General features: G+C 36.2%; 1 protein-coding gene across 2 annotated transcripts in view; it reads right to left on the reverse strand.

Moving 5' to 3' along the window:
• LOC115212794 (baculoviral IAP repeat-containing protein 6) overlaps positions 1-25,320 on the reverse strand; it is a 142,537-nt gene that overhangs the window by 52,990 nt on the left and 64,227 nt on the right. For both annotated transcript variants that reach the window (XM_029781493.2, XM_029781494.2), the window contains exons 11-26: positions 22,741-24,108; positions 18,569-18,760; positions 17,795-18,014; positions 16,524-17,184; positions 15,291-15,526; positions 13,778-13,948; positions 13,086-13,211; positions 11,071-11,325; positions 8,586-9,339; positions 8,252-8,360; positions 7,612-7,826; positions 6,407-6,890; positions 5,065-5,401; positions 3,709-3,854; positions 2,234-2,356; positions 866-1,140 (exon numbers count right to left, since the gene is read on the reverse strand). In XM_029781493.2, the coding sequence (XP_029637353.1) occupies positions 866-1,140; positions 2,234-2,356; positions 3,709-3,854; positions 5,065-5,401; positions 6,407-6,890; positions 7,612-7,826; positions 8,252-8,360; positions 8,586-9,339; positions 11,071-11,325; positions 13,086-13,211; positions 13,778-13,948; positions 15,291-15,526; positions 16,524-17,184; positions 17,795-18,014; positions 18,569-18,760; positions 22,741-24,108 (5,672 nt within the window). The remainder of the gene's footprint in view (positions 1-865; positions 1,141-2,233; positions 2,357-3,708; positions 3,855-5,064; positions 5,402-6,406; positions 6,891-7,611; positions 7,827-8,251; positions 8,361-8,585; positions 9,340-11,070; positions 11,326-13,085; positions 13,212-13,777; positions 13,949-15,290; positions 15,527-16,523; positions 17,185-17,794; positions 18,015-18,568; positions 18,761-22,740; positions 24,109-25,320) is intronic.

Raw genomic sequence — 25,320 nt, forward strand, 5'->3', positions numbered from 1 at the left:
TTCGGGTTTAAGTATATCAAGCTGATCGTACCAAAGAAATAGATTTCATAATTATTCTTGCTTATTTGCATAGGTAGCAACTATCAGCTATAACAGTTTTGCTGAAGTAGATGGAATAATGTGCTTCTTTCAACTCATAAAATACTTGGCCTTATTGCTTTTGATAGCAGGAAAAGCTCAACTAAATCACACAGGAAGTTCCATTTGTATTAGTTCCATCAAAGCAGCATGGAAAAGTTAGCATAAAACTAATTATACACACACACATACACCAACTGTGCATTTGTCAGTTATAGAATGGGCACACTTCATCCCTGCAAATTGTAAGAGGTGACAGGAAGGGCTTAAACACTGTCTCAGAAAAGCCAACCAAGTCGTATCAGCATAGAAAACTATAGACAAATGATGATATTATATATATATATATATATATATATATAATATATATATATATATATATATATATATGATGGATTCTCCCGTTGAAGACAGCATACGAGTGTTCAGATTTTTGCCAAATGACCTGCACAAACGATCTGTTTGTAGTGGCTGCACAACATATATGATAGTTTGTGTTTTATAAAACCTGAATGTTTCAGCAAATAACAGCTAGTATTACATAATTTCTTGTTTAAACATAATCTTAATTACCTCATCAGGTGATAATTTGCATAACAAGAATATATATTTAGCATTTTACTGGTGTAAAATGCTCAATATATATTCCTGTTATGCAAATTATCAACATCACCAATGGTACACCACACCACTGATATTATAAAGGCTAAACATTAAATACATTCCTTGTAATATAAAAACAAGGAAATTTCACAGGAAAATATAATGGAAGGTAGCAAATACATACCTTTGATGCATACTGGGATATCTTTTTAAATTGCTGCTCGTGTTGTTTAAAGAGGGCCTGAGCTTCTGAGCTGAGACTCTGGGAATATTTCTCTGCCTGTGACGCTAGGAACTTCTTTTTTGCCTGCTCCAAATCCTGAAGTTTTTGTTTGTGATGGAATATTCTTTTCTGCAGACATCTCCGATAAGACTTCATTGATTGTTTCACTTTGCTTTTGTTTGGCTGACCAGACATGTCTCCTTGCAGAAAACTCCAGCGATTTGGAAGGTAAGTACCTGCTCGACATAAATATAGAGCGATGGTAAAATGTGATATTTCTTTTAATAGCTTTTCAATAATTTTACCAAAGGTGTCCTATACACACAAAATGACTTTTAAAAAATTTGAATATTTAATTAACAGATGGATTCATGAGTAAGTCAATTTTACAAACTTAAACGATGATGATGATGATGAAAATGTTAAATGATTAAGTCATGATGACCAGTTCATCTAGTTATTAACATGTACAGTACGTGAAAATGTTTCATTATACACATCATGAGCACTGTATAATTGTGAAGTATTGCATTGCCCTGTAATTGACTCACCCTAAGACACTGCCTGAAGCTAAAGTCTTCAACAGTAGATTACAGTGATTCCAATTACATGTGAATTACTTGGAATTAGTAACTTTACATCTAAATAACTGTTGTTCTTCAAACTAAACACTCAATGTATTTTAGCGAAATATGTTCCAGCAACACAGCAAACATTCACTCCCCAGAAGGATTTTAGAAGATTTTTCCTAACATTAGGAAGGATTTGATCACAGCACTACCAGCTAATGAAATGTGTTAATCATTCAGTGCTGCTCCTGATTATAACAGCCAGCTAGATCAACTGTAGTTCTCACTGAGAGATAAGAAGACTGAGCTGCCAGTTAAATGCCACTTCACAATATATGGTAGATTACTGGAGACAAGATATCAAACACTTTGAAGGTCAATTATTCACTCACTACTAAAGTGATACAATTAACAGGGTTTGTGTGTTTCAGCAAATTTAAACACTGTCCTTGCTTGTGGAACCAAATAGGAAATATATAGGCATGAAGAATTATGAACCATAATTCAAAATGCAATGTCAACATCTATTCCTTTCTTAAAAGCTGACTTTATAATTGGAAAAAGTGTTTGACAATGTTTTACCAGCTCAAACTTATTCTCACAATGATTATTACACTCAACATTTAACAATAAAAACTTTGCAATTTTTAAAACAAAACTGAACAAACAATTCAAATATGCACATACAAAGAGAGCCAGACATTAAATTTAGTTATTGTGCTCAGTATTGCAGTTATCACAATAGCAACAGATTACCTACCATTGTCCTTATCTTTGCGAGCATTTTTGTCATCATCTCCATTGCCACCATTCTGCATCGTGTGGTCGAGGTTGCGACAGAGAAACAACAGGATCCATCCAACGAGAGTCAAATCAACGCTGCCTACAAGAGAACAACTTTGGTAATTAGGTACAGTCCTTGCCTGAAGGTAGTGGTGGTGGTGGTAATTGATGCAGATGGGAATGATAACTGATAATTGGTCATATGATAAATATAATGATGGACAGTAATAGGACACAGGGACTGAATGTTGAAGGTTTTTGGAGGATGAGGAGGAAAGAGTTTAGTAAAATCCATTGGAGCTGAAACTCTGAATACAAAGTAGATAACGGTACTAGTATGGAAGTATTGCATATAGGTAGTAGTGAAAATACTTGTACTGACATGGAAGGTAACTGTTGGAGAGGAAGACTCATGAAGACAAAGTTAGGTGAGATAAGAGAGAGGGTGAGATGACACAGGACTGAAAAATGCCATATTGCAGACGTGTGCAACCAATGCCTGACAAGACATTAGAGATGAAGAAACCTTAACATTAAGTTCACAGGTGAATTAAGAAGTAATTTACATCTCTATGTAAACACCTTGATGTGTTTCAGAGATACATTTCAGAGCTATAGAAGAATTATTTTACACCAGCTCCATGTCAAACCGTCTAACCAATGCCAGCATGGAGAGTAGATGTTAAACAATGATAATGATGAGAAACAAAACAGGAATTAAAAGTCAAAAGGCTTCATTATATTTAAGATATCATCAGGGAAAAGGTCAATACATATTATTTTTGCAAGCCCTCTGGAAACTAGTGTGATCAATAGGATTTATGTTAATATCTGCTGAAAATACACGAGCAGAGGGCTCACTGGAAAAAAGGAATGGGCAAAAAAGGGAATTTAGTGTAAGTTATTACAATAATCATTTAAATTTCCTACATTATATATTGAAATACTTCAACAAAAATATGTATTCTAAGGTAAACCAAGACAAAGGAAATGGATTTATGCATTAGGACACTAGAAGACAACTGAGGATTGGATAGATTAAACCAGCATTAAACATACACAAATAAAGGATGAATTTAATAGTCTAGAAATTTAATTATGACATGTCATTGGTCAGGGAAAATTTTTGAAGGAAGCAATAAAAATAATTGGCAACAAAATGCAAACCACTATTCCAGACGGTCTGACTCCAGAAAGTCAATTTGAAATGAAAAGCATTTAATCAGTAACTAAATCATAAACATCCATTTCTTATAGTAGGACTAGCTGCGACTAGACCTTCACCACACCTAGTTTAAAAACTAAATATTTGTTGCAAAAAGATGGAAGTGATTACACCATGTCGTAGAACCTTGTTTGGAGCAACAAAAAACAGTCATTTTAATGTGAAGTCTTCCTTGAAAATTTAACAAAGCTTGTGATAAAATGAAATAAAAAGTTTAAGGAACTAACCTGTTGGCATTCTGGTGACACCCATAGGATTTGGCATCAATGGTGCCACAGCATGAACAAGCATTCCAAGAAGACTCTCTAAAATATTCACAGCCATGGGGCCCATTAAAGACTTCTGACCAAGAGCTGTTAACAAAACAAACACCCTGAAAAAAGAAAGTAAGATGTTTCACATTGGCAGAAAAAAAAAAGGTAAAAGACAAGCAGACATTATTTCTAACAGACACAAAAAAAATTTGGAGAAAGGGCTACAATCAATTATAGCAAGCCGGTGCTGGAAGTATGAGAGGCAAAAATGAATTTGGCAGGGTTTAAACACAAAACAGAAAGGGGTGTAACTAAATCCCACAAAACATTTTGTTTGGCACCAATTCTGCCACTCACTGCCTTCGCAAATAATAATGATATTCATCATTTCTAATACAGGAGGGACAAACCACTCTTTGAGAGAGGAGACTGGATTAAATTGACCCATGTACTTATTTAATCAACTCCCCCAAAAAAATGAAAGGTAAAGTTCATGTTGGTAGGACATGAAATGAATATGATTGGATATAATTATGATGATCATCATCATTTAGCATCCGTTGTCCATGCTGGCATGGGTTGGATGGTTTGACCAGGGCTGGCAAACTGAAAGGTTGCACCAGACTCCAGACTGATTTGGCATGGTTTCTACAGATGGATGCCCTTCCTAACAACAACCATTCCAAGAGTGTACAGTTCACCTTCAAAGTCTCCAACAAAATTATAATCTATTATACTCTAATAAAAAAAAATCTTGTATTCATTAGAGCCCTCCTTGTTATTCAATGACGTAATCAGAAAAAAAAAAAGTAAAGCAATATTAATTGAAAAGTTAATAAAATTAAGTGTGGTAAAACACACATAAAATTATGATGATGCACATGATCCATAATTGAATCTATTTTATATCATTATTAAAATCTACCAAGTGAAATTGCGTTGGTAACCTTCAAGGTTTTCCAACCATAGTTTGTCCAGCAAATGACATACATAACTTAATATCCAAATAACTTATTAAAAAGGGATTTTGAGCAAGACAAAGAAATGAATTTTGTTAATCATTGATAAAAGAAAAACTGCACTTCGTAACTTGAATAGTCTCTGAGGTAGCAGATGAGCAGATTTTAAAGTAATCAAACAAGCAAAAACTGGCAAGCTAATATTTTGATGGCAGTATATTTTGCATAATAGTAAAAGTGTCCAACTAACAATAATAAGAGTTGTTGCTTATATTCTATACTCAAAGAATAAGACCTACCCCTCCACCTACCCAACAAACAAATCATCTTTGTTGCAGGAAGAGAGAAAAAAAATTTATTTAATGCATACCGATCCTGAGGAAAAACTTGTTTATATTCAGAATGAAAGAATCTCTGTAAAATGTTGCCCAAGAACTTGCCCCACCATGGCTGGGTACCACAGACACGGACCAACAGCATCCCAGTCAAGATTTGGATACGTTTGGTACCAGAGATACACATGTGTCGGAACAGTGCTTCACAGGTTGGTGGGCTGAGACTGGTCAGAAGAGAAACAGAGAGTTGTGGGGCAGCAGAGGATCCATTTGTCGTGCTAATTAGTGTCTCTAACAGACATTCCAGAAGGAAGCGAAGCTTATCGGTCGATGCTTTCTTTAACTGTTCATTCAAATCTGTACACTCAGAATCTACAAGGAAAAACAAAACACAATAAGTCACAATTTGATAATTTCAAGTGTTCGTACATTTCTCAAGTTCATTTGTAACATAAGTGTTAAAATAAGGGCTGACTGAATCTATGGAGTATCAAAATACAGGCCAGTGTCAATTGGAACCAAATCCAAAAATCAAGATACCTAATATGAACTGGCTCAGTTCACTTATTTGTAATTAATTACCACATATTAAAATAGCTCTGTTGTAAGGAGGAAAAAGAACACTGTATAATTAGCATTTTGTTAGCCTTCATTACTATATTCAAGCCATCCTATAAAACAGCAACAGGAAGTTAGCATTGGATCAGAGTCCCTAAACATCAATGTTACCACTGAACAGTGGTCCTAGTTCTGGCTGTAATTTAAATATAACAGATGATATGTAACAGCCCATCCATCCTAAGTTGAAATTATCATGCATTTCGTCTCTGAAGTAAATACAAAACGTTTATTTTACCTATTGCACCATCGAATCAATTCAGTCAAATACAACATTCCCCTATAAATCCCTAGGTCAAAAAAATTGGATCTTTTCAGTTTGAACGGCAGTTTTTAACATAATTTCTAGGTAACTAAAAAATTTTAAACTTCGTATACTGGTAGAATGTGTTTATAAAACATCTTTTTCTCTTGGCTTTATTGAGAAAATTCTATAGTTTCTAAGATATTTATTGTTTTTTTTTCTTCAATTTCTGCAATTTCAACCAATCGATGACGTCCATTGAGTTAAAAAGTGTTCTGTGCCGGATGAATATGTCCCTCGTTTAAGAAACAGATTGGGTTTATTTACATTTGTGAAGAAAAAAAGATACCCTTCCCCACCCCTAACCAACCCTAACCCTAAAAGAAATTGAAACGCAATAGATCGATTCTAGGGTCATAATTATGGGTGACAATTTCATATGACACTGCTAGAAAAAACTGCAGTTCAAACCGAAAAGAGCCAAAAAATTGATAAAAATTAAATCTAATGGTTACCCTTTTTAATAACAGAGAGGCCAAGACCACGCTGCAGTCTGTCGATAGCATGGTGGCATAGATTCAGCTGTAGTTGTAGTTGCAAGCAATCATTATAGATGCAAGTGATTTTGTCATCGACATTTTTCTTGGGATTCTTTTGCAGATAGCACTGGACATGGTCACTTGCTGACTGGGATGCAAGTAGAGAGGTTAGCAATGTATCAAGCTGAGTTTTTGTCAAGCTGTAACGACACTGGATGTCTTCGAGCAACGAAAGAAACAAGCCAAGCTGTGAGAGTATCATCTGCTGCTGCTGTTGATGCTCCTGTCCTGAGGAAGGGGTTGCTGTTGATGAGGATGCCTGATTGCTGCCAGACACTCCGCCATGGTGTTCAAGATAGCTGTTCCACTCCCATGGAAAGATGAAGCTGTGTCCATAGAAAGAACCAACAGGAATCTTTGATCTTGTTGCACTGCCTCCATATCGACCAATCGTGGTTATCTGAGGAAATGCAGAAAAATAAAGACATATATATAGAAATTATTTCTGATAGCTCCAGAATAAGAAACATGTTGACTGTCACATACAGCATTTTACATTCATTATTTCATACTAACATTTCCACAAGTATCAATATATTTACAAATTATCAGGCAACAGTTTTCATAGCTATTATAGAACTAACATATTTTATACTTTTATAAGATGGCCATTATGACATTATTGCAAAAATAAAGAAATTGCAGAATCATAGGTTTATCTAGGAAATCTTTTAACATCAATGACTTTTCCTCTATTATAATGAAGATTAATTGCTGCAGTGCTCATACAATTTTAGTCTCTCTAAAACTGAGGGGATAATTGGGATGACGTGTTCAGTTTGAATTCTTCCCAGTTGAATGGTCAAGGGAAAACATTAGCCAGAATGGAATTTGAGTAAGAAGTTGTTCAGAAAAGAAAGACTTAGGTCGATGTTTAACACATGGTTTGGAAGATAAGTTAGAAATTGGAAGTTAAGGAGGAGAGATAAGTAGAACAAATTTCAGGAAGATTTAGTATGTAATATAATAATTTATATTCAAGTGATTAAAAGCATAAAGTGCATCCAGCTGTAAAAATGGTTACTCTAACAAATCACCATCCTACCATGTTAATATAGAAAAGCAGATGTAATATAGTGAAAAAGTAATGAAATGACGCCATAAATAGTAAAGACAATTACCTTGAGGTAACGACAAATTGGAGGTGGCATGATGTTGTTCATGATAAGTGATCGGATGCCAATATCAGAGGCTATCACCAACCTCTGACCATCAGTTTCTTCACTCTGCACCCATACATCTATTGATAGTGATGCCAGATCAGCACAAGCAGGAATGATCACATCGGTCAGCAGAACAGGTTTGCCGAGATCCAAAATGACAAAGCGCCGTGCACCTGTTACAAAAGAAATTCAAACATCACACATTTATCACCTGGGTAGTTTCTTCTGCAGTCACTTTCACAATGTTCTCCAATGCACTTAAAACCAACCAGTGGCCCACCATTTTAACACACCTGGCCACACCATTGAATGTATTCTTTCTAAAATTATTTATATGACTATTTGTACTTGTGTCAGATGAAAACAAAGAAAGAAGTCAAGATGTTAGACCTCAAAATGCTGAAACACTTCACAACTCAGACAATAACTCGAGCAGTCACGAATATACTGAACAGCTGAGCTTGCCCAACTCATGCTATCAAGGAACGTTGGTTATTTGATGTAACAACACTGTCGATGAATCGTGAAATGATTTATATAAAAGCAACACACAAAAGACAAGCTAGATAAAGAAAACAAAAACAAAACCAAAAATTACCTGAATGCATCCTTTCTACAACAAGGACTTGAGGAGAAGGAGGCTGCAACAGGTGTGGTAGTACCATCTGGACCCGTTGTTTGTTGTCAGATTTTTCAGTGTTTTGATTCTGAAAATTCAACAGAACAAAACATTAGGGGATGTAATGAAATGGATTCAGGAAATACAGAAAAGATTTCATTATTGGAAAATTAGAATCTGGCATTGCAAACTAAACAAATTATTGACAGAATGTTAAAATGTTTTGAGGTGTTTAGCTGTGTGCCATCACGATAAAAGAAACAGCAGTTCAGAAATTTAGAATATATAAATAAAGTAAACATAACTAACTTACTTTATCTCCCAGGAGAGAAGGCACTTTCACATAAAGTGGTCCGTTGTCACTTGGGACACCAGCCGATAAATATGGAGGGCCTGTGGCTGGCCAGTTTTCATTGGGTGGAGACAAAGGAGGTGTCATAAATAAGGGAGTGGTTTTTGGATTTTGGGCCTGCTGCTTGAAAGCTTGATCACTGGAGTTGTTTGCAGCAGGTTTGACCGTTTTCAGTACTGTGCTGAGCAGCTGCTTGATAGATTCAACATCCTTCTTAGACTGTTGCACTTTAGTTGCCAGTTGCTGCACTTGTTGCTCAGCCATTGCAAGAGAGGAAGGCAGTGATGCCATAGTGGCCCCTGTTGTAGCTACGTTTGACAAACTCTCACCAAAGTTCACGGTACCAGACAAGCCAGAAGAACCAACAATAGGTATGCTGCTAGAGCCTGATGGACCAGAGTCGAGTCTTTCCATTTTGGTCGAGTCACTTGTAGCGTGACATGTGAAGTGCAGTGGTTCAACTTCAAGAAGGCCAAGAATGTTGTGCCGAAGGTACTCAGATGGGAACTTATCACACTGTTTGTCAGATAACTGGTTGAATAAATCATAATAGTCCATCTCATCTTGCTGTGGAGGAGGTTGAAAGCTCTGTGCTGCAGGAGTATTTGTTGCAGCAGCACTTGTATATGTATATGGTGATGATGACTGTCGCAAACTGTTAGCAGGGTAGATGTCAAAAAGATCTGGATCGAATGGATGTCCCTGCAGTCCATACCTACAAGTAAACACAGTTTAATTATAATGGGAATATGATAATGACTTCACCTAAACTACTACAGCTTTATTGTCACAGGGAATGAAATAGTCTAAAAATTAAATGATTGGGCCGCCTTTAACTTATAAACACACAAAGTAAATATAAAACATTTCAAGTGATGTAAAGCCAGAAGTGCAGTAATTATTTGTTGAAACTAAACAGACATCTGTTGTAACTCGGAAAAAAAAAGAATGAATTCTAATTATGTTTTCAATTCCTTTATGATTGACAATACCCTCACCTACAAAATACTACTTTACTACATCTCCCCACATCTCTATCACTTGAAGCTATATATATATAGCATTCGCCATGATAGATCGTTAGCCACTACACATTATTTTCTCTCCTTGTTTCTTTCTGCGGAAGAGCATAGGCTCGAAACAAAGACTTTTTCACTTCCCAAGCGTTATACTAATACATCTGTTTGTTGTCTACACCACCTGTCTTTGTCTTTTGCTTTTTTGTGAATTCTCCCTATATATATATATAATATATATATATATATATCTCCCTATATATATATATATATATATATATATATATATATATATATATATATATATATATATGAAAAAGTTTTCACCACAACTGTCCAACAAACAGGAACATGAAACTAGGTAATAGTTTTGTGATAATTTTGCAGCTTTAATAAAAGCATATTACTCTACCTTTGGTATTTGAGTACTATTTTTCCCACCTTGTTTTGCACTTATGTGCTCACCTCTGCATGTGTGTGTATATATGTATACACACAATATTTAATCCATATTTGTTAGTCCAAAAAATACACTTTGTTAGATAAACAATTATGGATTAACTATTTTATTCACTCTCAGACTTTTGAGTACTTTATTATAAGTGGCCAGACATGACTTCATTTGAACTTGTCACTTCCTGGAATGAATATACACACACACATTCAAGTACATTTAGACGTGTACATAAATACATGCACTCACACATAATCACACTGAACATTAAATCAGTAATTATTATTTCTAGTTAAATATAACAGCATGTGTTTAATATTGTCAATAAAACTACTATACAGCAGCTGCTTGAAAAATTTATCAAGTATTAGGAGAATAGTCAGGCTATAAGTTGATACAGAAATGTCTTAACTATGACCCGGCATCTATTTACAAATGTCAGTGGCATAATGAATAAATAGGTTTTATTATTATTATTAGTTTAGGATCAAAATTTCCTGGTTTTGAAAAATCTCTTTATTCCAAACCAGGAACATGTTGATAACAATCAGGTCAAATCAATAGATGTAAATATGAAAAAAAATTTTTTTTAAAAAAACAAAACATTTCAACTCTAACAATGAGGTCAGTAGTTCAAAAAGTTATAATCTTAAATCAAACCACACCAATGAAAAACCAATGAAAGAAATGTATTGAATCTAGCAATAGAAAACTGGTTGATATTACAACATGAAACTGTAGAGTTCATGTATGTTATAGAAATATATGTAAATATATGGGTAGGCATTTGTGTTATCTTGTGTGTACATAACACACACATATATATGGTTGTGTGTTTGCGTTATCTTGCATGTCTATATGTGAGTGCATGTTTATTTTAATATGTTTGTGTATGCATACACTTCAAAGATTACTATAAATATATATGTAAAAAGTATTAGGAGTAAATACTGAAAGAAAGAAAAGAAGTGCTTACCGAGCTTTTAGCAGTGAATGCAAAGGTATATCTCTGTTGTAATAGCACTTGGCTACTTTTGTAAGCATACTGACACATTTCTCAGCCACAAGTGAATCATTCATTTGCTTCACTATGTTGAGCAGTGTGAAGAACCAACGCAGTGCCCCAGCTGAGTAGCCTGATGGTAAGAGAGGAAGGCACTCGAGTAAAGCCTGCAGTAAACTGTAGCTGAATGATGGGGTGACATCAGGATCAGGACTGCTTTTGCATAATCTGAAAGAAAGATGTGAGAAAAAAACATTATAAATTTGGGGAGATGTAGTAAAGTAGTATTTGTAGGTGAGGGTATTGTCAATCATAAAACGTGAGAAAAAACATTATAAATTTGGATATAACACCTAGTTAATAACAAGGAATATTAAGTATACTTAAAAGCTTAGAGTTTCTTCATCTTTGATACATTACACATCTACATCCATACTGATAATGGTTGAATAAATCATAATCCAAGCCAGATCATATTTGATGCTACTGCCCTTCTGATACGCCAGAATCTATGCCTCGTTCATATATTCCATTCTGGTATAGTTTCTACAGGAAGATGCCCTTCCCGATATCAACTGTTTTACAGTGTAGAAGGGTGTACTGTATCATACCACCAGTACAAAGAGTCACATTTTCAGAAAGATTAAAAAATTCTGTCAATCCTAAGTTGTCTCTATTCAACTGCCAGACACTTCACAAGATGTATTGAGTGCATTTTATTGTGCTTCCAGCACTAGATAGATTGCAAGATTGAAGAGCGTTCACTATTTTAAGTCATCTCTGTTTATTCAAGACAGCAAGACCAAGAAAGGTTGAATAGAATAATGAGTAATGACAAACAAATGAGGGTGAGTGGGTGAAAGAGACTAGTGGGAGAAACAGTGATAGGAAGAAGAAAAGGGTGAAAGCGTAATTTACAGACTTTTTAATTGTTTTATTACCATTTATTTTATCTTTCAGTCAATAAAATAATTAGTTCAACGTATTTATAGTACTATGCTAACACATTTGGCAAAGAGACTTGGCATTCCTGAACCATATCCTCATATTCCAACAGAAAGCAAATCTTTTACATCGAGGTCCCAACTGGAATCATGGAGGATTGGTTAGAATAAACAGTTTATTTGCTGTGGAAGTAGCACCAGATAATCTAAAAATTCATTCTTTAGATCAACAGTTATGTCAGTGTAATCTCTTCTGTTGAGCCCAGAACATACCTCCTTCTCTTCAATAGGAAACTTCCATTGACAGCATTTTTTCACCCAATACTTATCACATTGTCAGTTGAACTGTGTTCACACACACACACCAGAAGAATCAACAGCAATGCAGGTTGCCCGAAACATTTTTCCCAACTTAATCATTGTTACAGGATTAAAATACTTACAAGATCTAGAGCTTAGTTTCACTTTCATGATGTGAAATAGAGCAGTAGTAGTCTATACCCAGTAGCATTCCCATTAGTGAAAAATTAGTGAAGGCACACGGTCTAGTGGTTAGGGGGTTGCTCTCACAATCACAAGATCATGATTTCAATTTCCAGGCCAGCTGTGCATTATGTTCTTGAGCAAAACACTACATTTCATGTTGCTTCAGCCCACTCAGTTATAAATGAGTAACCTTGTGATGGATTAGCATACAAGGGTGAGTTGGTAACTCAAGAAAATTGCCAGAACAGAGGTCTTGCAAGCCACATTTTTTATTAAGCAATCAAAAGGATGAATAGTACAACCTGTACTGTGAATGCCAATTTGTTGGGATTGGTTGTTCAACCACTTTGAAGGATAATGATGAACATTCTCATGTGAACCTATTTTCAACATATAAACTGAAGAAATGCACAAACAATAAAGTACCAACGGTAGATTCGACCTATGAATATGAACTTCCAAATCTTAACCACTTGATATTGTATAACTAAAGATAAGACAAAATATTTTGGTTAGCTACATAGCAATGACAACCACAATAATAAGTACAATACTTACTCCATACAAAGGACTAGTAAGCGTGAAGCTTTGTGAGCAGTTGTTCTCGTACCATGAATGAAACAAGCTTTCACCAAACTTAATAATTCTTTCTTTACAGTAACAAGTACAGTACAGTCGGGAATCCTGTGAAGAACAAAGAAAATAAAATGTCAATCATCATAATTTAACAACCATAACTTAATCTGCTTTACAAAAATATTTTTCTCCATTTTGTTTCAGAGATATTTAGATGACAAAATTAGCAGAGGAGAAAAAAGGGTATTCTGAAAGTATATTTTGCATCAAAATTTACATATACACTATGTCGATTACATATAAAACAGGTTCTAAATATTGATATGTATGACATTATAGACAGAGGGTCAACATCAACAGAAAATATCCTATCCAGAAGAGACAAGAAGGAGTTCAAGTCAAAGAGGAGCCTGCACCAAAGAGTTATGTGGTTGCAGAAATAGCAGTCAAACACACTGGAAAATGTAGTCAAAGATACAAGATGGTGCAACTATTTTGTAGATGGTTGCAGCTGGAAAACTTTTGATCATAATTTTACTGGATCAGGACTACCAATCAGAAGTATGGAGTATAGGTAGCAACGTTGACGCACAGACAGTTCCTGATGCAAATATATTCCATCTAGAAAGATATAATTTAATCCATGCCTGCCCTTATCTATAAATTGTCCTTACTTTCGACTTGGATCATTCATCTGTACAGCTGTCACCCAACACAGGATATCAAGGGCAAGGTTCTCATGATGGTCTTCACTTGTATGGATATGATTCTGGTTTGGATTGGTCACTGCACAAAGGAGGTTCTCATGAAAATCGGCTGATTCGATCATCATATTCCGATGCCACCTGTTAAATGATTACAAAAGAACAAAAAGTGGATCAGGGTTCAAACAACTGTTATTGTTTTATGACATTTTATGACTTGGAAGTAAATCAGAGAGAGAGAGTAAAAAGAGAAAGTATAAGAGAGAGAAAGGCATGAGCATAGCAAAATATTTTACTCCAACAAAAAAAAAAAACAACACAAAAGACACCCCCCACACACACACACCCCCTGGAATTTTGCAGTCATAGTCCAAGTCAATAACATTTCATCACCGCTATCCATTTTCTCAGGTCGGTATGAGTTGAATAGATCTAATGTCCAGGTCATTGCCATTTGTTTTAAGTCTTCCATCACTCCAGCTGTGTGGTCAAACATCTCAAGAACTGACCTCACACTATGTTATAAAATATTAAGTTTTCTTTACAGCTTTGAGAGATAGCAAGGCTAGTTATAGGGTTTCAATTTTATGGCACTTAACGATAATAATGATCTCATATTCTCTAGCAGCTAAAAGACCTGATATTCATAGACTTTTGCTGTGAGGAAAAAGAGAGGGTTAATGCTTTGGATAGGACCACAAAAGGGTCAGTTTGCAAAATTGAATCAATTATATTGCCTATTCAAGTCAAAGTAATTTATTCAATTTGCGAACTATTTGTATTTATTGTTTGCCAACACAGAAAATCACTAGTTTAACTGGCTCTTAGTTTTCCTCTAGACTGCCAAGAGACAAGAATGAAATGTGCTGCAGAATTGAACCAAAGATCACATGGCTCATTGTTCAATACCATATTCACTTAAAAATACCTTTAACACACAAGTCAAAGACACCACCTCTACACAGTTACTTTATCTATAAGATAAGGCAACTGTGTAGAGGCTCGCAACTTTGTCATTAAATGAAGATTTTTATCAAATATTTCCATCTTCACTACAATGTTCAAAGAATAAAACACCTGATGACAACTGGAGATCAAACCAATAAAAGCAAAGTGTAGATACATTCTGTAAAATGTTCATCATTAAAAATAAATAGTCCAAATAAAGTTAATATAATATCTTATTAACTCTTCTCAGATATTTGAATCTTTCTGACAATTCAGACCATATCAAGAAAATAAAAACACTGCCTGCAGTGATCAGGAAGTCGAGGATATATTCATACAGAAACTATGGTAGGTGAGACTAGTCAAAAAGAACAAAAGCTTAGTCAAAACTTGAACTCTGAACGTTGGCACCAGTAAGTCAGCACCTTGAGTATATGGTCATCATTTAGCATAATAAATTGGATGAAAAGAAATCAATTTGACCATCAGAAAAGAAGTAACAAAAAGAACAAGAAAATAATGTTGTGGGTCTCACCTTTCTTTTGGAACACGAGTCTTTTTAGTTTTCCGTACAGTGATAGATAGTTCTTGGATCCAGTCACAGCCTTGAATATTCTCCAGCTTCATTTTCGGAGCAGAAGACACTCGCTCAGTAGTGTTAAATCCTGGATATGGAATGTTATCAAATAAAGATTTGATGGATTTCACTTTCTGTTTGTCAAACATTGTTGTGTTGTTCAGAGTTGTGGATTTCTTTTTGTTTTCAGATGCCTAACAAAAGATAACACATTTAAACATATTACACTGAAAGACGAAGAAATTAATAAGTATTATATTCTTTTTCCAGATACAGTTGCAAAATTAAAATTCAACTTTCGTCTATTTTATTTGTGCATATATAGACATCTATGTATATCTATAAATGTGCTTGTTCATTTTATTTCATACTAGCATCATCATCGTTTAACGTCCATCTTCCATGCATGCATGGGTAGGATGGTTCACAGTTGAATGCCCTTCTTAACACCAACCACTCCGCCGAGCGGACGCAGTGCTTTTTACATGGCACTAGCACATGCAAGGTTACTTTTGGTATGATTTTTACAGCTGAATGCCCTTCCAAATGCCAACCACTTTATGGTGTGGACTGGATGTTATTTACATGGCACCAGCACTGGCAGGGTAACCAAGTAACTCGCAAGATATGGTTGGAAGTTTATAGATTGAGGTACTGTTTTACAGCCACATGCCCTTCAAGTTGCTAACCTTTATTTTTCAAGTAAGAGACTTTTCATAAAAATGGGTGTACATACATACAAGTACATATGTATTCATGTATGTAAATACATATGCCTATACATTGCATGTACACTAAAACAAGGCCTCAAAAGGCACTTTTATGCTTGTGTATGTGTGTGATGTGCAACCTATTGGAGCATTTGTTTTTACAGAAGAATGACTTTCTAATTACTCTAAATTAATTGGCAACTGAGCAGAGAAAGTGTAAAGTTGACAGGACCTGTTAGACAGGAGTCTTGTCATGGAAGCATCAATCTCTTCAGGACTGGTACTACAAGAAAATGCACTCAGTAGACTCCATAAAGTGGTTGGCAATAAGAAGGGCATCAAGTTGTAGACAGCAAACCAAAATGATAAGTATGGGTACCAGTCTATGAGAGTAATAGCACCCAATAAATGATTCAGATTAAGACAATTCATCCAACCCATACCAGCATGGAAAGTGAAAGATGATTACAATAATTATTACCTGAGCTTTATCTGGAGAATCTTCTCCTTTGGTAAAGAATCCTTTAATGTGCAAAAGGAATGACCGAGATTTAGAGTTGAGCAGCTGGGGGCTGGTTAAGGTAACCAAGGCACTGCTACCTGACAAATCAAGACATGAAGACACCGGTAAAGGTCCACACAAAATTTCTGCATTGAGCATTTCTAAGAATAGGGGATCCAGCACATTATTCACTTCAGACTTTCCATTAAAGGTGGAATCATTCAAGAGATTAGGCCTTGGGTGTAAGTTGAAATCAAGTTTTTGGTCCACTTCAACAACAAAGGGTTTAGGGTCTATTGTTACAGAAGACACATAGTCTGAAGACGTTGGATTTTGCGACGTAGCAGTAGATAAATTCAAACCATTTTTAGCACCGGTGGTGGTGGTTGGGGTGGGGGCTGTAGTGGAAGTGGAGGTGGTGGCTGTAGACTCCTTCTCTGACAAGGTGGAAGTTGAAGTATCTGGGGCAGCAGGAGGCTGTTGTTTCCCTATGTTGCCTATGTTCTGTTTGAGGAGTGTCACTTGGATATTCGGAAGAGTGCTGTACATGTTCATGAGGAGGGTAAACTTGACGTCTATATGACCCACTGTACAAGGCCTTGGAAGGACTAGTTCAAACAAATGTTCATCCCATGTATTGCTGCAGAAACAAAAGAAATGGAATAAGACAAACAAACAGACCATGTTTAATCTTAAAACATTAATCAACACGATGGACATAAACCACAAACCAAATTTAGTGACAAATCACAAACCTTGTTTCAGTTTAAATACTTTACAGCATATACATCGAACTGTATCAGTTTTATATATATTTGTTTCACTATTTTAGGTTTTCTTCCCTAAGCAGTATTTGGTTTGGGCCATTTTCAGATGTGCACCCTTATTAAAGCATTCAGTTTTTCATATGACTTTCCCTATTCATAATCATTCAACCATTAAGAACAAGTGGAATTACTTAAGCAAACCGAATACAGTATCATGTGTACTAGCTAATGGAAACAATGATTGTGGTTAAGCTTAAACTCATAAAAAAGGTAATCATTAGTTCATTGTATTTGCTACCAATGGTTGTTCCTTCATATCATCTTGCATATATTACTACTCCATTTACATAGATCCCTAACCAACCTACTCCACTATGACAAGGTTCTATATTTAGGATATGGCTATCACATATGAAGCTTCATCGAATTTTGCCCACACTGGGAGGAAAGAGAAATTAAATAACAATATAAATAATGTGTTACCTTTCAGGCTGTAGTTTCCATGTTCGCGTGTGCTGTGTTGCTTCGCCTTGTTGCTGAAGATGTTGAGGGTGACGCCTCTGCTGCTGTTCCTGTTGTATTTCAGCCCAACATGGTGAAACTGTGGCACTGAACCGTGGCATGAGATTCTCAAACTCAGTTAGTGAGTGCAACCGCATTAGTTTCTCTGTTGTTAATGGTTCGGCAAAGAGGGATTCCTCAGCTGAAAGATTTTAAATCAGGATTAATAAAAGTTTTGAACCTCAGACAGTTTTTTAATTTTTTAAAAAATCAAGTTTACAAGAAGAACTATAGCATAATTGACTAAATTTTTAAAAAATTAGCTGGCTAAGACCAATAAGATAAAAAAAGCTTTCAATCCATGTACTTTCAACTTGGTACTCTATCACTCAACTCTCAACAACCAAAACCACCAAGCTGTACCCAAGCACTGTAGTATCATACAGCTCACTATTGTTGTTACTGAGAGAATCTGTACATCAGTCAGTTGTTTTAAAATTACACAGCTAGGTTCAGATCTCAAGTTAATTTGAAGTTTGATGGATAGAATGGTGGGAAAGAGAAACACACTTCTATGTATCTTACTTTAAATCTTCACCTGGAAATCTAGTCTCCAAATAGTACACACAATTTAGATAGTTATACATACAAGTAGTAAATATTTGGTTAAGTGTTCGGATACACTACTGCAAAACAAAATTGCAGAAAACCAAAAGTATTTCCAAAAACAATGCTAATTAATATCCAATTACTTACTGGCAGTCTGTTTGGTCTTTTGATGTTCATTAACTTCATCATTACCAGCATCAGCAGAGTCCAGATCACTCAATGCCTCTTTGTTGTTGAATATACCACAGTTGGACATTTCTAATATGGCAGGGTTTTGCTCAGACAGTTGATAGAAATGTAGCTTACCACCCATTGTGCATGCACACAACCGATCAAGTCCTATGTTTGGAGCCAATGACAAAAGAAAACGAAAGTAGAAAGGAAAAGTGGTTAATTCAAACTGAATAAGAAAATGAATACAGATATAAATCAAAATTTTGATGGACAAAGAAAAGTAGAGATCACCTTTCTCACAGAAATACAGCAGGCTGATAGATTGACAATTATCCTTTTAGTATTAAATACTGTTTTCTGAAAATAGCTATACTAAATGTCTTGCTTAATTCGTCAATAGATAGTTGGCGGAGAGACAACTTACAAACAAGACAATTGTGTGGTATGGTGCAGAGTCCTGTTGCCAGACATAGGGTGTTCCAGCAGCCACCCTCTTGACTCAAGGCAGCACAACTTCCCCCAGGCACTTGATGTAGGCCTCAGTGTTGAATCTGAGGCCATGTAAGAATTGTCTGCACATGTTTTAACCACTGTGAAAGGACTTGCATAGGACACAGTCTCTGCCCTTTTACCTTGGATTATATAATTTAATATAGTGATATCTGTCATGTGGGAGACTGGGGTTCAATCCACTACCAGGCAGACATGATACTGTTCTGGCATTATGAAGGGCATCAGCCATAGAAAAACATGCCAAATCAGATGGAGTCTGGTGCAACCTTCCAGCATGCCAGCCCAGTCCAAATTGTAAGCCTAGTACTTAATCTATTGGTCTCTCTTGCCGAACCGCTAAGTGACAGGGACATAAACACATCAGCATTGGTTGTCAAGCGATGTTGGGGGACAAACACAGACACACAAACATATACATATATATGACAAGCTTCTTTCAGTTTCTGTCTACCAAATCCACTCACAATGCTTTGGTCGGCCCGAGGCTATAGAAGAAGACACTTGCCCAAGGTGCCACGCAGTGGGACTGAACCCAGAATCATGTGGTTGGTAAGCAAGCTATTTACCACACAGCCACTCCTGGGCCTATGATATATAAACTAAAATTTAATTTCACAAAATCTGGGGACAACAGGATAACTCTAGATTTAAAATTGAAGTACCAAAATGACCTAAAAATACTTATTTGTTTCCTGTAACAAAATCTCTACTACTTAGAGTTATAGATCAACTTGATTCGGGTTCACTTGGAGCGAAACTACAACAGAATACCATCAACAGAAGAAAAAGAGGAAAACCTCCTACCATCACATATTTATCATGTACAAATGCTTCCCCTTTCGCTATTAATTTGTTTGTTTATGTTGAAAGTATTATGGCAAATGTAAACATGAAAAACTATCTCAATAAAAAAAATAGTCACATAGACTACATGTGTCTTGATTATTTAAGATGCCATATGCATGCAGGTGGCTGTAACAGTTTCAGTAAGTTCTAGCCTATCATATACAACAAGTAGATTGCAAAATCACAGCCAAAAACACATTTTACACGTTTGGTTAGAAACCTCAAATTAATTCTTAAACAGTACTGAGAGTAGAAGACTGTAGCAGAGAACAACAAAGGAAATTGTGAGAAGTGTTAGGAACATATCAGGATTTTGGGCCTCATTGATGAAATAATGAAGGATAAAAACAAGAGGCAATTTGCTAAATTGCAAACCATTCAAACATGTTAAAATGATATCATCTCTCCAACAATAATAGAAGGAAAAAAACAAAACCAAAGAAAAAAGGTAAATTCAAAATGGAGGCAAACACAATATGATGGATATAGCCATAAATTTTTTGCACTCTTTTACTCTTTTTACTTGTTTCAGTTATTTGACTGCGGCCATGCTGGAGCATCGCCTTTAATCGAGCAACTCGACCCCGGGACTTATTCTTATGTAAGCCCAGTACTTATTCTATCGGTCTATTTTGCCGAACTGCTAAGTAACGGGGACATAAACACACCAGCATCAGTTGTCAAGCAATGTTAGGGGGACAAACACAGACACACAAACATATACATATATATGACAAGCTTCTTTCAGTTTCTGTCTACCAAATCCACTCACAATGCTTTGGTCGGCCCGAGGCTATAGAAGAAGACACTTGCCCAAGGTGCCACGCAGTGGGACTGAACCCAGAATCATGTGGTTGGTAAGCAAGCTATTTACCACACAGCCACTCCTGGGCCTATGATATATAAACTAAAATTTAATTTCACAAAATCTGGGGACAACAGGATAACTCTAGATTTAAAATTGAAGTACCAAAATGACCTAAAAATACTTATTTGTTTCCTGTAACAAAATCTCTACTACTTAGAGTTATAGATCAACTTGATTCGGGTTCACTTGGAGCGAAACTACAACAGAATACCATCAACAGAAGAAAAAGAGGAAAACCTCCTACCATCACATATTCATCATGTACAAATGCTTCCCCTTTCGCTATTAATTTGTTTGTTTATGTTGAAAGTATTATGGCAAATGTAAACATGAAAAACTATCTCAATAAAAAAAATAGTCACATAGACTACATGTGTCTTGATTATTTAAGATGCCATATGCATGCAGGTGGCTGTAACAGTTTCAGTAAGTTCTAGCCTATCATATACAACAAGTAGATTGCAAAATCACAGCCAAAAACACATTTTACACGTTTGGTTAGAAACCTCAAATTAATTCTTAAACAGTACTGAGAGTAGAAGACTGTAGCAGAGAACAACAAAGGAAATTGTGAGAAGTGTTAGGAACATATCAGGATTTTGGGCCTCATTGATGAAATAATGAAGGATAAAAACAAGAGGCAATTTGCTAAATTGCAAACCATTCAAACATGTTAAAATGATATCATCTCTCCAACAATAATAGAAGGAAAAAAACAAAACCAAAGAAAAAAGGTAAATTCAAAATGGAGGCAAACACAATATGATGGATATAGCCATAAATTTTTTGCACTCTTTTACTCTTTTTACTTGTTTCAGTTATTTGACTGCGGCCATGCTGGAGCATCGCCTTTAATCGAGCAACTCGACCCCGGGACTTATTCTTATGTAAGCCCAGTACTTATTCTATCGGTCTATTTTGCCGAACTGCTAAGTAACGGGGACATAAACACACCAGCATCAGTTGTCAAGCAATGTTAGGGGGACAAACACAGACACACAAACACACACACGCGTGTGTGTATATATATATATATATATATATATACGACGGGATTCTTTCAGTTTCCGTCTACCAAATCCACTCACAAGGCTTTGGTTGGCCTGAGGCTATAGTAGAAGACACTTGCCCAAGGTGCCACACAGTGGGACTGAATGCGGAACCATGTAGTTGGTAAACAAGCTACTTACCACACAGCCACTCCTGCGCCTACTAATATAATCTTTAAAAATCTTTCCTCATTACTGTAGAAAATTAGGACCTCAAAAGAAATCTACTGTATTTGATGGTCCAAGATTCACAGGCATATCAGATGCACCCCATTTACATCACTGCATATTCAGCAACAAAGTTTTTAGACCATTAAAACAAGTAATATTCAAAGCAATCTAGACCCAACTTCACATATAGGAGATTGGGTGATTTTTTTTTTTTGAGACATTAAAAAAAAAAAAAAGTGCATCTCATCATCATTTCATGTCCATTTTCCATGCTGGCATGGGTTGGATGGTTTGAATGGCACAGGTTAAGGCCAGGGGCTGCACTAAGCTCAATTTTCTGATTTTGGCATAGTCTTGTGGATGCCCTTTCTAACACCAACCGCTCCACAGAGTGTACTGGGTACCAGCACAAGTGCTTTTCACACAGCACCAGCACAGGTATCAATTCTACTGTGGTGGATGATGCCATCAAATACAATTTCTAAAAGCATAAAAAGGTTCACATGGTATTTTACCAAAAATATAAAAATGGATGTTAAATGATGATGATGACAAAGAAATACTTTTGCAGATTTTCGCTGAAGACATAAAATGACAAAAAAAAGTATTGACTTCAAAGTTATATTCCAAATATGCTCACTATTTTCTTAGCAAAACAATTTTCAACTGAGAGGTGTAAGATGATTAAATATACATACCTGTACAACAAGTAAGTGATGTAAATTTATCACCTTCTTCAGGTTCAATCTGAGCCACAGACGTTAAAGTAGATAGGTCCCAGAGTTTTATGTGTCCATTGTATAAAACTGTACCAAAGAGTCCATGTGGTTCAGATGAACGAGAATGGTGGTTGTCTATGGAAGTTGAGTCTTCATCTTCTGCTTGGCCCATGAATTCATTGGGGATAACAGCTAAGTTAACCACTGACTCAAACACTGATGGTATTAGCAATGAGTTGACAGGAGTTTCTTCAATGCGAACATGTTCGTGGTCAAAGTTCAGTCTGTAGACAAGTATAGTGCCACTAGCTGGAGTGTCAGCCAGCAGTGAAATGTTGTTGCTATTGGTGGCTGTTTCAGCTGACTGTCCTTGCTTGTTGGGGTTGTTGGGGCTATTTGCCTTTGACAAATTCTTGTTGTCAATGACAATAGAGAAACTATCACAGATATTAACAGGGGACAAAACAACAATCACATAAAGTCCATCAGTTGTCAGATTAATGGAGCTGATCTTCAGAGTTTCAGACTGAAGGTTGCGTGGTAATTCCACACACTGCAGAATATGGCCATTGGGCAGCAATGGCTGTGTTTGTTTAAATAAATTGTCCATACTTAGTGACTTGTTGGCTTCACTGATATCACTCATGCTTGAATTACTGTTGGACATTTTCGTATCCTCAAGGTTACTGTCCAATGTGGTTGTGTTAACCAATGGCTTTGATCCTGATCCTTCTTCAACCAGCAGAGCATCAGTGTCTGGTACGCTGTCAAACATTGGATCAAGCATGCCCCAATCCTGCGTCATCGCAATCGAACCTAATGTGGGCACAGATAGTTCATTGCCACTAGTTGATGGCTTGGAATTGTTGTCCTGTGGTTTTACACTGGGGGCCTTTTCATGCCAAATAGCAACAACAATGATAAAGGGGAGAAATACCATCCGATCTAAAAGGGTCACATTATCACAATCATCCAAGAGATCGGGGATAATTTTTGGTGGTAAAGTGTCACTACTGACCACCTCATTCACCTTGTTCATAAACTGGACATCTGGCTTCACAGGAAAGTCAGCATTCAACTCTGTTTCATGGTGTAACACATTACAGGAAGGTCTGGTTTTGCGCAAAGACACCCCACACACCAGACTAGGTTGTGAAAGATACTTGGTGGAGGCACGCACATTACATTCACCGCTATTTCCATTACTGCATTCATTCCCCCCTCCTCCCTCACCAGCAGTCCCTCCTCCTTTTGATTCAATCATAAGATGGTCTGGCTTTTCCATCATGCACAAAGAATGGACCTTAATATCCTGTGATGGTCTTGTTTGCTTCCAGCACTTTTGATCTAAAGCAGAAAAAAAAAAAGAAAAGAAAACAGGTTTGCTCATTAAAAGTTTTGTCACAAAAAATGGCTACTTCCAATTATCCAACTAGCCATGAAATTTCCTAATATTATTGAGGGTAAAGAACATGAAAATATCAAGAGAAAATGGTGAAAATTTATTTGGAGGAAAAAAAAAAACAAAAACAAATTTCTCTTACAAAGTGATCCAGAAAAATGCTGATAGTATACTTCAAGAAAAACAGGGAGATAAACTTCATTTGCCAATTATCTCAAAATTAACGATAAACTTACAACCATTTGTTTTATTCTTCAGCTGCAACAGAAAAGATATTTCCTTTGCTAAACAATATAAAAAGGTAAGAAATTGTTCCCAGTTGAATATAGAAACAATAAAATGCCATATCACATGGAAAGACACTGTTTAAAAAACATGACACACACAAAATAAAAACTGCAAAAATGAAGGAAATTAAATTACATTCCAATGAAGGAAAAAAGATTTTAGTAAAATAATGGTTAATTATATAGTTAATTTGGTAAAATCTGAGACCCCTGCTTCACAGTGACCGTAAGAGTTGTGGTCGATGCCAGTGCTGCCTGATTGGTGCTGTACCGGTAGCATGTAAAAAGCACCGTTTGAGTGTGGTTGTTGCCAGTGCCACCTGACTTGCTCCCATGCCGGTGACATGTAAAAAGCACCATTCAAGTATGGTCGATGCCAGTACTGCCTGACTGGCCCTTGTGCTGGTGGCACGTAAAAAGCACCCACTACATGCTTGGAGTGGTTGGTATTAGGAAGGGCATCCAGCTGTAGAAACCTTGCCAGATCAGATTGGAGCCTGGTACAGCCTTCTGGTTTGTTAGTCTTCAGTCAAACCGGCCAACCCATGCCAGCATGGAAAGTGGACGTTAAACAACGATAAGCTCATTGTGGTTGGAGATCAGTCACCAAAATGTCAATAGACATTAGCAAAAAAAAAAAAGCTGAGACTGTCAATATCATGGTATCTTTTTTTAACATTTTATATACTTTTTAACTGCATTACTGCATTCATCCCCCCTCCTCCTTTTGATTCAATCATAAGATGGTCTGGTTTTTCCATCATGCAAACTGAACAAAGTTGCCTAAATTTCAAATAGAGGCATTGCTTATTGGCCCAGGTATTTATTGGGGCATGGAATTAAAATCTGAACCAGTTAAAACAAAAGATA

The sequence above is a fragment of the Octopus sinensis genome, linkage group LG6 (assembly GCF_006345805.1).
Source record: "Octopus sinensis linkage group LG6, ASM634580v1, whole genome shotgun sequence".
Classification (NCBI taxonomy): domain Eukaryota; kingdom Metazoa; phylum Mollusca; class Cephalopoda; order Octopoda; family Octopodidae; genus Octopus; species Octopus sinensis.